The sequence below is a fragment of the Gavialis gangeticus genome, unplaced genomic scaffold (genome assembly GCF_001723915.1).
Source record: "Gavialis gangeticus isolate Ggan-Ray unplaced genomic scaffold, GavGan_comp1, whole genome shotgun sequence".
NCBI lineage: Eukaryota > Metazoa > Chordata > Crocodylia > Gavialidae > Gavialis > Gavialis gangeticus.
The window spans coordinates 44,022,931-44,036,412 of NW_017729008.1; the positions used below are offsets into that span (position 1 = coordinate 44,022,931).

At 45.2% G+C, this 13,482-nt stretch overlaps 1 protein-coding gene across 3 annotated transcripts in view; it reads right to left on the reverse strand.

Annotated features, from left to right (window-relative positions):
• The window catches only part of PPP6R2 (protein phosphatase 6 regulatory subunit 2), a 137,370-nt gene that overhangs the window by 103,496 nt on the left and 20,392 nt on the right, over positions 1 to 13,482 (reverse strand). For all 3 annotated transcript variants that reach the window (XM_019509708.1, XM_019509706.1, XM_019509707.1), the window contains exon 2: positions 2,667 to 2,912. In XM_019509708.1, the coding sequence (XP_019365253.1) occupies positions 2,667 to 2,893 (227 nt within the window). In that variant the 5' untranslated portion in view covers positions 2,894 to 2,912. The remainder of the gene's footprint in view (positions 1 to 2,666; positions 2,913 to 13,482) is intronic.

Consider the following 13,482-nt stretch of genomic DNA (forward strand, 5'->3'; position numbering starts at 1 on the left):
GCAGGCCCTATGAGGAGAGGCAACAGGACCTGAACCTGTTCAGCCTCCACAAGAGAAGGCTGAGAGGGGATCTGGTGGCCATCTACAAACTGGCCAAGGGAGACCAGCAGGCAATGGGAGAGTCCCTGTTTCCCCGAGCACTACCAGGAGTAACAAGGAATAACAGCCATAAGTTGACTTAGAATAGATTCAGACTAGACATCAGGAGGTGCTACTTTACAGTCAGGGCAGCTAGGATCTTGAACCAACGTCCAAAGGAAGTGGTCCTAGCTCCTACCCTGGGAGGTCTTCAAAAGGAGGCTTGATAATCACCTGGCTGGGGTCATTTGACCCCAGTACTCTTTCCTGCCCATGGCAGGGGGTCAGACTTGATGATCTGCTCAGGTCCCTTCCGACCCAACCAACTATGAACTATGAAACAACTATGAAACTATGGCTAGAAAAAGTACTGGTGGAAGGCATGGAAGTACTGAAAATAAAAAGAACTTTGATTTGATTAAACAGGACCACCAAAGCGTTCTGCACAGATGTGTGAAACCCATGGATGGATTCACTTTCCTAGAACCAGTCACTGCCCCAGCTGCAGAATACGCTTGGACCCTGGAAATGGGGCACAAAGGGGCACACCCCCTAAATATAACACACACCTTTGTTTCTTCAAGGCAAAATGAAGAAAAAGGGTTTTTCCAGAGTTATGGCTGCGCAGAGCAGAGACAGAGACTCACCCTCTGTTTCCTACATAGCTAAAATGGAGTCCCTGGCTGCTGCTGAAGACTGGTTTCTCAAAGGGTGGAGCTATGCTTTTGAAAAGAGCTAAAAAGCCTGTGCCAGTGGTTTTTAACCTTTTCAGACTTGCGGCATCCCCAGATAGATTCAAGGCACCCCTCCAAAAAGTCCAGCTCCTGGTTTTCACTCTTTTTGTGAATACAGAAAAATAACAGGTCTGTTGCAAAGACCTCAGAAAGCCCCCAGCTATGGATTCCTACTTGAAATCTCTGGGTTTCTTTTGTGAATCATGCTTGTAAAATGTATCAGTACTATCACTGTGTGGCACCCCAGATGGCGTGACACCCTGGTTGAGAATTGCTGGCTTGTGCTAAAATGCTAGAGTCTGTGCTAAAGAGGGTATGAGACAGACCAGGAGCAGACAGCAAGACTGCCCTTGACTGGTTAGCTTCATTAGTGGAACACTGAGACCACTAAAAAAGAGAGACAACTGTTAACACTTGGAAAGTGAACCAGCACGAGCCATTAAGTGAACTGACTCCCTCAGCTACCCAAGCAGTAATACCACAGCCGCTGCACTCTGGAGCAGAGATCACAACAGAGCACTTCTATCCCAGGCAGAAAATCAGTTTCCCTGATTAAAAACCGGGGGGGGGGTGTCAATTTTAGGGGGAAAAGGTGCATTTTGTATGTGAGAAAATATAGCGTTGTCTCATGGCTCAACAATACCTCTCCAGTCTCACTAAACAAGAGCACTAACAGACTCCCCAACACAAGGAAGAGACATCCATCCTCACTGGAAAAGGCAGCTAGTCTCTAAGATCCCATCTTGCAGGAAAGGTAGGGTTTTCACCAGAAAAGGTAGGTTTTCTGCATCATTCTGGGGGACTGAGTGGGAATGGTAATGACAGGCTAGATGGGCTCCATCAAGGACACTGCAGTTTACCTGCACCAATGCATACTGTTGCAAACCAACAATAGAGGACACAATTAATAATGCTGCCTCCATAAAGTCTGATGCTATAAGTTATCTGATATGCATCTTCATTTGTATGAGTAGCCACCTAAGGCAGGCCTCATGGTTCCTTCTGCTCGTACATACTTTACAGCTGAAATATTACAACTGCCCACCCTACATGCAGCAACACGACACGTCATGTGTCACACACATGCCACCGTCTCTCATCTAGACAGTACATCAATGACATCATCACTAACCATTTGCTTTTTAGATTTCTAGCATCTATGGTAGCAATTGCCCTGATCAAATCTCCTGAGGGGACACACCTATATGCCTGCATCAAATTCCCTGCCTTGAATGCAGCACAGACACAAAACCGGTTCCCCTATCTCCAAAACACAAGAGCAGTTAGTTGAACCTATGTGTGTAAATATGATTTGATACTTGGCAGGTGGCTTGTATTTGGCTGTGGGGAGGAAGAGCTTTTTAAAATGTCTCTAATATGAACATCCAGTTGCTACTCTAGAACGCTCTCAGGCAATTATGCAATTAAGGTGCAAGCAGCAGTATGCAAATGGCTAGCTTTCATCTGTGGGAGAGCTCTAAATCTCATACAGACTGCATACATTTTAAGCCAATGATGCTCATTGAACCTGTAGCTCAGCAAACATCACCCACTTCATTTGGGGTGACTGTAACCACAGAACAAAGATCAACAGGGAGCTTCTGAAAAGTTTCCAATAAGAAGTTTGATTTAAGAAAACAGCGAACACAAATGCAATGAACCCAGGCAGAAAATCAGAGCAAATACTTAAATGGTTAGTCATGTCAAAGCACTAAGACAGCAAAGTATTTCACAACCCAAACTTCAAGGTCTTTTTCCTGGGCAGCAAGTTTAATTTGCCTTGTGGCACAAAATACTCTGGTGGCTATTTCTACATTCATTTTTCTTCCCAGAAAGCAAAGAAGGCATACGTACTTGAAGCGGACCTTCTCCTCCATGTCCATGGGGGGCTCATGGGTGATGAGGTTGACCAGGTCCTCCATGCACTGCTGCTGGCAGATGAAGTCCAGAAGTTTACGGTTCTGCGCCTTGCACTCCTGTAGGATGTCATCTTCGTCCATCAACTCATGCAGTGTCACATCCTCCTTATCCAGCAGCTTGTCCACATGCGATGTTGTGTTCAAATCAAACTTCCAGAACATGATGATGAGACACACCTACCTGTAACATACAAGAAGGTATGTTAATATTCAGGCTTTGCCAGTCAATTCTCTGCTATTTCCCCCCTAACATGGGGACAGAACTGCTGCTGCAATGGGGTCCATCTGGAATGACTCACACACCCATTGAAAAAGATTAAGCCTGTGAATAGTCCTAGGAAAGACGAGAGGAGCACCTGTGTCCTTTAATGCTTCGCTAGGCTGGGAAACAGCATTCTGCTTTCACAGGATCGAGCCATTCCACTATGAATATGTTACCATGACCTATATTACTATACTGAGTCCTACCCACAGTCATGGACTAGGTCCCCAGCATGCCAGGCCTTGTGTAAACACAGAACAAAAAGACAGATTTTAATCTGCCCCAACAGGGCAGGAGCTATAAAACAACAGAGACTAGAGAGAGATGGATGCACCACAACAAGACGGCAGAAGTAAATAATGGGATAGCACTGGTCAGTGCGACAGAGAGCAACCTCAGCACACCAGCAGCCAACTTACTAATGAGATTTTTATTGGTGTGATAGCATAGGAGAGTGTTTTGAGATGAGATCTGATGATGGATAATGAGATACACTCTCTCTAAACACCCATGACATAGCACAGGAGAAAGTATAACAGTGCTTGTTTGAAAATGTAACACGGGGTGACAGAGGGGCTGAAATCCCAATCATGGGTTGTGAAATGTGATCCAGAGGCAGGATGGTAACTTTGAAGTTAAACAGAACCCACTGATGGGTAATTTTTCCTTTCTGAAATTGGGCATCTAGTGCACTCTGATCCATCACAATTGAGTTATTTCTCCCTTTTCAACCATGCAACGTATTAAAAAACAAAAAACCTTCTTGCTGGCTTCAGGACATATGAACAGCAGAGGGAGCTACTCAGGGAACTGACCCCCTTTGACAACCCCAGCCACCTGCCCACACCAAGACACCAGCAGATTCTGCTTTAAAACCATCTTAAAAAATAAAGTCTCCTGCTGGGAGATGGTTAATCTTTGCTTTACTCGTTCATTTATTACACAAAAAAATAAGATGAAGGTTTAAGGCAAATCAAGAACCTGGTATTACAAGGATCTCAAGATTTCACCATTTCACTTCGCCAGGAATACTCTCCATTACAGCAAGGAAAGGAAAGGTGATGGCTGAATGAGGATTAGTTATTTCCCCTCCTCCCAGCATTCAGTGCTAAAAAAAGAGAAGTCCTTAGCCGTGGTGGAACAGAAGTTACAGGTACGTTTTACACTTGTGGGCACCTGATGTTCTGTGATCCACTTACTGCAACCTGGAAAAAGCCACCAACAGGACTTAATGCCTAGTACACCGATATCCTGTTGTGCATTATTGTCTTTTCTCGCCTTTCCTATTTATCCACTACATGTAAGTTTTTAATAAGCAAAAGAAAAGGAAGAGATGATCTAAAGTTGCACCACCCAAGATAATGTATTTTAAAGTGACAGATAAAGGGATGCATGGAAGAGCAAATGGTTACATGCCAAAATGAGCTGAAAAAAGTACTGTCATTCTGTCCAAGAAATGACCATGGCTTGAGTGAGCCATGCCTAAAATAGGGGATCTGTTAATGAATAGCTTGTCATCTTGACAAACTCCTGAACATATTTGTCAGAAAGAACCAACAGGCTGTTTTACAACACACGTCAAATAGCAGATCTTAAACTTTCATCCAATTTTATTCATGTCTTGTCAGCATTTGAATGTTCCAGCCACTCCAGCAATGCACACCTGCTTTTCCCTACTTGTGCAAGGCCTCAGCATACAAGGCCAGCAAGGAGAAGAGATTGTGTGAGAGCTGTAATTTGGGAGAGATGAGAAGTCTGCTGCCAGCCAAAGACTCATCTTGTGGAAAAAAAGTAATGTAAAAATTCTAGATGGATAAGGCCCCCAAACTTACTAAATCTCCTACCCGACGTAACTGCAAACCAGAACAGCATTTAAGTATAGCTTCTGTCTGTGGATTAAGAATGATTCAAAGATGACTCCCTGAACCACCAAAACATACTTGTCTCCAGATGTCATCTCCACAGAGGCAGGTCCTTGCTATCAAAAAAGGCTCAAAGCAGAAGGAGTAAGCTACAAGGTTACAGACACAAATGCCTGGACTTCCTGAAAGTGGGGACCTGGACCCAAGCAAGAGCCAAACCCAAGGAAAGGAATATTGAAATATATCCCTGGTTGAGACCAAATAGTCTCTTCCCTTCCAGAGCACCGTAAAGACCAAGTTCACAATCCCTTGAAAAGCTCTCATTTGTGACAGTTTCTCATGACTATTTAAGGTTTAGAAAGTTAAACCTCTCTGAATCTAAACCAATTGAAAGCAAAACCTCTCTGAATCCAAACCAATAATCTCATGTGCTGCAAAATATGAGTTCGAGAGCTGGAACAGAAGTCTGCCCCCATTCAAGAGAACCCAAAAAATGCAAAGATGCATCTAAATAAGCAAGAGTCAGAGTCCAGGAGTATCTGGATCATCAGGTCCTAACAACTACTTGAAGATTCAATTATTAAATTCTCATTCCCACACATCAAATTGGTGCCTCAGTGGTAAGCTCATACAAAGCTTGTTTGCTCAAATGGAGGTAGTTTTAATCATCAGATGCCTTTTGCTGAGCCCCTTTGAGCAGATAGCCCTAAAAGAGGCCTGATTGTCCCCACCAGCCGGTGAGCACTGCTATAAACAGATAATATAAGCAAAAGAAAAAGAAAAATCAACAAAAGCTTCCTACTGCAAAAAGCTAGTGAACATTTTCCTTGTTCAGTCAGGATTTCTCACCTGTATCCTCCTGCCCAACTTTGGAATTACCACTAGGCCACAGACACCCTAGCGCTGGCTGTCACAGGAATGGCAACCAAACCCCGAGGAAACCTTCCTGTGGTAGTTCTTGCTGCACAAAGTTGTTTACAATTCTGGGAAACTGTTGTGAACAGCTTTTGGGACAACCACAGGCCTTCAGCTGAAAAGGCAATCACCCAGTGGTCCACAAAATAATTTGATTTCTGCTTCTGAAAATTCCACCGATAACCAGGAAAATGTGTAAAGAGGTATATCACCTCCACAGAACAGTTTCCAAATCCAGGCACTGGCATTTATATATATATATAAAATGGAGTGCTTTGGAGAGCAAATACTTGAAGCTCTCAGAACAAATACAAACTGAAATCTTATCCTGGGTAACTGGTTTAGAACAAGGAACATCTCTAATGCCCAGATCTGGACAAGCCCCTCAGAGGGTCCTAAGGAACATTTATGAAAATCAGAGGAAGTCTAGAAGGAATGTGGGCAGTTGAAACATCTGGTCAAGGTGTAGAGACACTACTTTTCTGAAGAGGCAGTCAAGTCAAGTCAGTCCCAAGGCTGCTGCAACCATTGGGACACCTTAGATGCTGTGTATCATTGGTGATTCTTCGGGCAGAGTGACCTGGTGGTATGCATCTCCTCTCCACGTATGAACGGCTGTTGGCTCACAGGGAGCTTATCCACCCTTTGACAAGTCTTTTTTTTAGTCCTGCTGGGTGCCCACAGACCATCCTTGACCCAGGCTAGCCCAACAACCCAACCATGGAACAGGCTGTATTGGTTTACATGGTACCAGAAAGCAGACCAAGAGAGGCCTGGCCTGACAGAGGTACCTATCAAGGAGTCATCTATGACATACCTGACACAGACTGACCATTAAAGCTATCACTGGACTGGTGATAAAATAAGGAACAGAAGCTATTAGTTGCTTGAAATGGGAAACAGGTCTACAGTGCTTTAAAGTGCAGCACTGACAGTACAAATTGGCACTTGCAGACTGGCTTCCTGGGGAAGTAATGAAACCTTGAGGCATGTTCCCATCAGAAGAGTCTCAGTTCCACCAAGAATGTGGCCTTCATAGTCAGTCAGCCTGGAGAGAACAAACGCTGGATGAAATTGGTCTTCCCTCCTTTCCTAGAAAACAGTCCTGAACAAACATCAAGTCTCTGGGAAAGGAGTCGTCATTCCTAGGTCCAGAAGGTGGATGAAGGGGAACGCAAAGATCTATGGAAAGACATGGTTCTGAGTCTGCCTGATGAATGTGAGGGTTTTAATTTGATTTGGAAGAACTAAACTTTAGACCAAGGTTCTCTGTAAGGGAGGAAGATACAGAAACCCATATTCCCCCAATCCCTCCTTTTTTGCTTTTTTTCCCCACTCCAACCCTACCCTCCTGGGACAATTCCTTGATTATGACACATGCAGTCATTTGAATAAAGGCTTGAGCAACTCCTTGCAGAAACTGCAGTGCAATCCCTTTCTTTGGGATTGCCTGGTTTCAAAATGGTGAAAACTTTGCCGCTTCAGCAGATACAGCCTTATCTGCTGCCCCTCAAAGAGACAAGGGAATGCCTTTTAACAACAAAAGACAGGAAAGATAAGGAACAGAGAAGAGCAAAGCTCGACCGAAGTATTCTTACAACAGGGCTTCCTTAATGCAGATGCATTGGTGCAGGATCGCAGCAACCTGGATAACCATGGGAGCTGGTAGGCTAATTGCTCTCATTAAATGCCCTTGGCGATGTTGCTAGGAAGTAACCTGCTGTCAGGCTCAGTGAAATGAAAGGTTAAGCAGGTCTTGTGTATATGAAGGGAGAATGGAAGGGAAAAGTCTGACTCCAATTCCAGCAGTTCTTGTGATCGGCTCTGCTGCACTGCTGAAGGCTATCAGCAGATCTAATGTTAACAGCTGACTGGATCAGAGCACGCTGGCCTACAAAGGGCTAAAACAAAAAAGTTACTGTACTAACACACTAGCAGCATATAGCCTGCCAGACAGTCCTTGTTATCACAAAATCCTAGAAAAGAAGGCCTGTAAGGGACCTCAGAGGTCACATCTAGTCCAATCCCTTGCTCAAGGCAGAATCATCCCTACCCAAATCCTCCTACACAAGTCTCTGTCTAACCTGCTCTTAAAATCTTCAGGAAAGACCCTCATGCAAAACAACCAGGAACACACATCAGAAACACCTCAGGTGACGCAGGGAAAAACCCATCAACATCCTGCTGCTGCAAGGAAATAATCTGTTAACATACACCCCCGAGATCCAAGGAAAAGGGCCATGCCCCTGCTACAGAGGGAAGCAAGAACCCTTCAACTCCAGCTCCCTTAATGGCCTTTAGGCCTTTCCTGGAACAGAAACACCTGATGATTACAGCAGCTTGAAAGAGGGAGATTGGTAATTAGGAAGAATCTCCAGTTTCTCAAAGAGGTCCCTGGATGCCGTATTTCATGCTAATCAAATAAAAAAATGAACCTTAAGACCTCTAAGCTTGCTGCTTCCCAAGCAGCAGGACCTGCTACCGAATTCCCAGCCCAAGCAGCTTAAGGCTTGCCTATGACAGGACTCAGCCCTTCCCACCCCCCATCCCAAGGCAGCACCTGCGGCTGCCACCCCCTCTCCAGTTATGCTACTGTAGCTCTCTCTCACTGGCGAACAATGAAGAGAGAAAGAAAATGTGAGAAGGTAAACAAATATTTAAAGGAAATGAAACTACACAGAAAAAAGCCAATCTGCAGAAAACTGCAGGAGCAATGAGAGAAGAGGAGAAATGGAGAGTAAGACCTCAGGTGTTCTCTACCCACAGACAGATGGGTACATCTTTCATGCATTCCCTACATCCTGGAAGGTGCTCTCCTTAACGTGACATCAGCAATGCCACTGGTTCATGCAAGACTGATGAATTTGGAGTACTTTTCAGTATCTGCTGGACATAAAAGTTTGAATTCATTTTTCATGAGCATGAATGTCCAGAACGATACACGTCATTCCAGGTGAGGTCTCAACAGGGTCTTACATAAAGGCATGAATGCCTCCCTTCAATAGGAGGCTACCATCAGTACATCACTCTTTCTACCCAGGAGACCAGACAAAAACCAACAGATGCTCCCTGTGCCTAAAGAGGGGAGTTTGTACCCGAAAGCTTGCAAAGAACAATTTCTAAGTATTTAGTTGATCTAATAAAAGATGTCACGTTTACCCAAAGAACCTTGTCTCCCTTCAATAGAAAGGCCCCTCCCAACACATCCTAGATCACATTTACCTTAGTGACTCGGTTGTCCTAAAATCAGTTAATCTCTCCTCCTCCTCCTCTCCCATATCCAGCCAATGAGCCCCAGATGTCAGACTTCACTCTTTATACTACTGAACTACATCCCACTTCTCTTACTCCAGAACAAGGTCTGACAATAGTTAAACAAATGACCCACAGGCTGGATCTGGCCTGTGTAGTCATATAATCTGGCCTGCAGGTCACTGGACTGACTCCATGAGCTGGCCCCAGCCCCACATGCATGCAGCGCAAGGGCTGGACCCCATGCCATATGTGCTACAGGTGGCACAGGAGGCAGGACAGGGGCAGTGCACACAGCCCGAGCCCTAGACCCCTTGTGCTATGCACAGTGCTGGGTCCAGTCCACACACTGCAGGCAGCACATCCCCGTGCCAGCCCTAGAGGCTGTGTGCACAGTGAGCCCTGAGGCCAGTGTGCTGCAGGTAGTGTGCAGGGCTGGACCAGCTGCATGCATTGCAGGTGACATAGCGGGCTGGCAGGGGGCACATACTCCATGCAGCGCTCCACTGGACCCAGAGACAGTGGGCAGGGCCAGTCAGCAGGGTGCCACATGAAGCAGGTGCTTCGTGCCATGTGCAGCCAGTCCAGCCCTGCATGTTGCAGACAGCAGGCGCCAGCCCCTGACACTGCTGGACTGCATGCAGCACCCTGGACAAGCCCCTGTGCTGCCTGCAGTGCTGGGTCCAGCCCCCATGCCGCAAGCAGCACATGACCCATGCCAGCCCAGGGGCCTGGTGTGTGCTGTGTGGCACAGGCTGTATCCAGCTGCTCCCTGAACTGGCCCACAGACTGGCTCAGAGACACTCATCCAGGCCATGGCACTGGATGACTTTGACAACCCAGCTGTACAATATCTTAATGCATCTGTGTTGACAGTATACAACGCTGTGGCATTGGCTAATCTATAACCACGTACTTGTTTCGTACAAAGGAAATTACTACAAATATTAAGCAAAATCAGGCTCAATGTAGATCCTCAAAAAACTCCACCCCACCTCCCTCCAAACTCCTGCTTCACACTATAAGGCTATCTGGGGCTATAGCTAGCTTCTTACCTTAAATTCCTCTACTGACTCCAGTCTTCTCCAATTGAGCTCACCATTTTGCATGGAGCACTGTACTACATGCTTAACTAAAGTTTGGACAGAGGAGAACTCCCGCATTTCCTTTGCTGAGAAAAATCAGTTATCTAACCAAAGGTGGCTATCACGTAAGGCTGGTACAATCTACTTTTGGCAAATGCATGTTTTCTCCTGTTTTCCATTTACCTCCATGTCTTTAATTGTCCCCTGCCAGGACTTCACCTTCCCTCACTATTTTTTTTAAGTGTCCCAGTAAGATACAGCTATTACTTTCTTCCCTCAGTAACAGATGACTTGACATTAAAAAGAAGTTGAACTGCTTCATTAACCGAGAACTTATGTACAGACTTTCATTTCTGGCTCCTAGCAGCTCTCCAAGGCTCCATTCCTCCACAGACATTACCTCATCCTCAGTCAAAATCCTGAGCTCTGCTGTGTTCAGTGCAGGGCAAACAACAGATATGAATCTTTTGAAAGAAGAAGGGCCCTCCCCGACAAGAATCAGTACACACAGGGTCGGCTGGGCCGTGGTGTTGAATAACAGGCAGACCGGACAGCTGAAATCTGAGTCCCTTCAGAGACGTCGTGCTTTCAGATCCTGTGGAGATGTGTGATGGTTTGAAGGATGATTACGATCTTGCTGGTTCAAAGTGTGATGGAAAACAGAAGTGGAAAAGGAAACTTTTTTGTAGGCAACGTGCAGCTACGCAAAACATTATGCAAATACTGCATAACCACTACCAATTGAAGCCAAATCCAGAAGAGACAGAGGTAACACCGGTGGGCAGTCTGCATGAGCTGAAGTCAATTAGGGCACCCATCATTGATAGGGTTCAGAGTCCCCTGGTCACTCAAGTTTGCAGCCTCTGGATCATCTGTCCAGGTGGCAGTGGTGGCTAGGAGCACCTTTAACCAGCTCCATCAGGTGAGAAGGCTGCAACCCTTCCTTTCACATCTGGATCTGGCCACCACCATCCAGGCTTTTGTAACATCAAGGCTAACTACTGCCATGAGCCCTACATAACACAGTCCTTGAAGACCATCCAGAAGCTGCAAATGATGCAGAACGTGGCAGCCTACTTTCTGATCTGGGGGTTGCCAGAAGCACGCCATTCAAATGCTCCAGAGTCTGCACTGCTCCCATTTGGGCAAGCCTTTTGCAAGTAAGGCTAGGTTGGGATATTGTTTAAGGGTCTTTTTTTTGTTCTGCTTTGCACTCTATAACTTATTTTAATCCTCTCCTTGCTTTTATAACCCTTTTGTTTCTCCTGTTGTGCTCTCTTGGTCACTTATTTTATAAGTTATTTTGCTCTCTTCTGGAAGCTGGCCTGAGCCTTTGTTGGGCAGGCTGGCATCAATCTAATCAATACATAGACAATGCAGCAGGGAAGGGCTCCATGTGTTCAGGATACCCAACAGAATGAAATGGTTGTTATGAAAGGATGACACTGTCACCCTTTTTAAGCCTTCTGCTCCCCCTTTTAAAAGATATCATCCAGGGACATCTACACATCACTGTATGGCGTGCTCTGGCAACATAGCGATCACATAGGTCTATACGTGATTGGCTGCTATGTCACTGTCGCAGCACACTCCCTGGTACAGCAGTGCTGCTACAGTGATGTAACAGCGAAATCTAACTGTGCACAGTGCGCACGGTGCAGTACAGGCGGTTACAGCCAAAAGAAAGTACTAAAGCACAGTGACGTGTAGATGTGCCCTATAGGGGCAAATCTACTGTTGCTGTGGTGCCTTAACTGTCCACTTAGGATCTGCAAATATTTGGATACTTTGGCACACAATTAACACCAAGTGTCCTGATTTTCTAAAGCCTGGGGTTTTCTTTTCTTTTAATAAAAACATACTTTAAAGGGTTGGGGTTTTTTTACTCTAATATTAAGTATTCTTAGACTTAGTATGAGCTAACGATTAAAGACTAGGAATTTAATATAAAAGATGACTCTGTCAAATCAAGTCTCCTTTCATCAGGATGGCAGACTGGCTACCACCCTGACATATGACAGTGAATGCTCTCTGACTGCACCTGGTTCCTAAAGGTTCCCGAAGCTCATTTTATTTCCGGGAAGCTTTTTTTCACCTCACGTACACTTTATTAACCTTCTTTCAAACTCAACTGTACTTTCTGAGATCAAGACCTTGTTCTACCTGTGAGCCTGTACCTGTGAGCCCTGATCCCAATGGAGAGTCCAAGCAGTACAAAAATAAAACCACTTCAGGTCTAAAGATGTTCTTCACTATTGGCCAGGTGGTTTTCCAGTTACACTGCTAAAGCTTCATTGAGATGGGAAAAAATGGTAATCTAAACACCACCATGAAAACAGGGCAGGCAAACAGCCTTGCAGCAGATTACACCAAATTCCAAGGTTACATTCACAGTAGATTACTGGAATTATTTACTTGCCTCTCCTTTAGCTTGAAAGCTGATCTAAAGTTAAAATTTCAGTAAACACTCTGAGGACTTGTGATTTATCATTCAAAGGGGCATTCAAAATTACCCTTACCGAATGAATACAATGCCTTAAATTATACAGCAGAACTAGAGTACAACCTCGTATTTGATAGAAGCTCTTCCTATTCCTTTTAGTGAACTAGATGCTTGCTTCATAAAGGAGGGAAGAAGGAAAACAAGAGAAACTTACATTTTCTCCAGGGACTGGAGGAATAGAGAGAGGGCAGGAGACAAAGAGTCTGGCCCTCATTCCAGCTGCAGCGTCTCCTTTTCAATATATTCTTAGATTAGGATCAGCTCAGCCACTTGAGAAATACTCTGGCATCAGAAATCAACTAAATAGGTGCTAGAACGAGAGAAGCTGATTCTGTCTGAAGTGAATCGAATCACAACATATCCCAAAAGCCCAGGATTCTCTGTTTAAACCCTGGCAAAGTGTGGGAAGTTTTGCTCGGTCGGTGGCATTTTGCAAACAGAAAATGTGCCCTGATCTGCTGCACCAGGAAAGTTTGGGACAGAAAAAATTCTAAGCTGCCAAACTTGTTGCCTTCGTTCTCCTAGAGAAAGCCAGACAAAGCAGGCCAGTTGGCAAAACACTGCACAGCTTTCTATGTTTTCCAGAGACCTGTACCTGCCCTAATCATTCAATGAGCTGGCACACAACGTCTCCAACTAAAAATAACCCATTTTTAAATCTGAACCTGTTACCGAGCTTGTACGGGTTCAAGACCTTTTCCACACCTACGGGGAAAGCCTGCCTATCTATAGGAAATGCCCCTGTCCCTTCCCATTTCCCCACTTCCCCAGGAAAGGACAGCTCATCAAAACTGCTCCTCCTTTGGCACACTGCCAGACAGACCTCCCTGCCAAAGGCTTGGCAGCACTTCTGACATACAAAGCCATTCCCC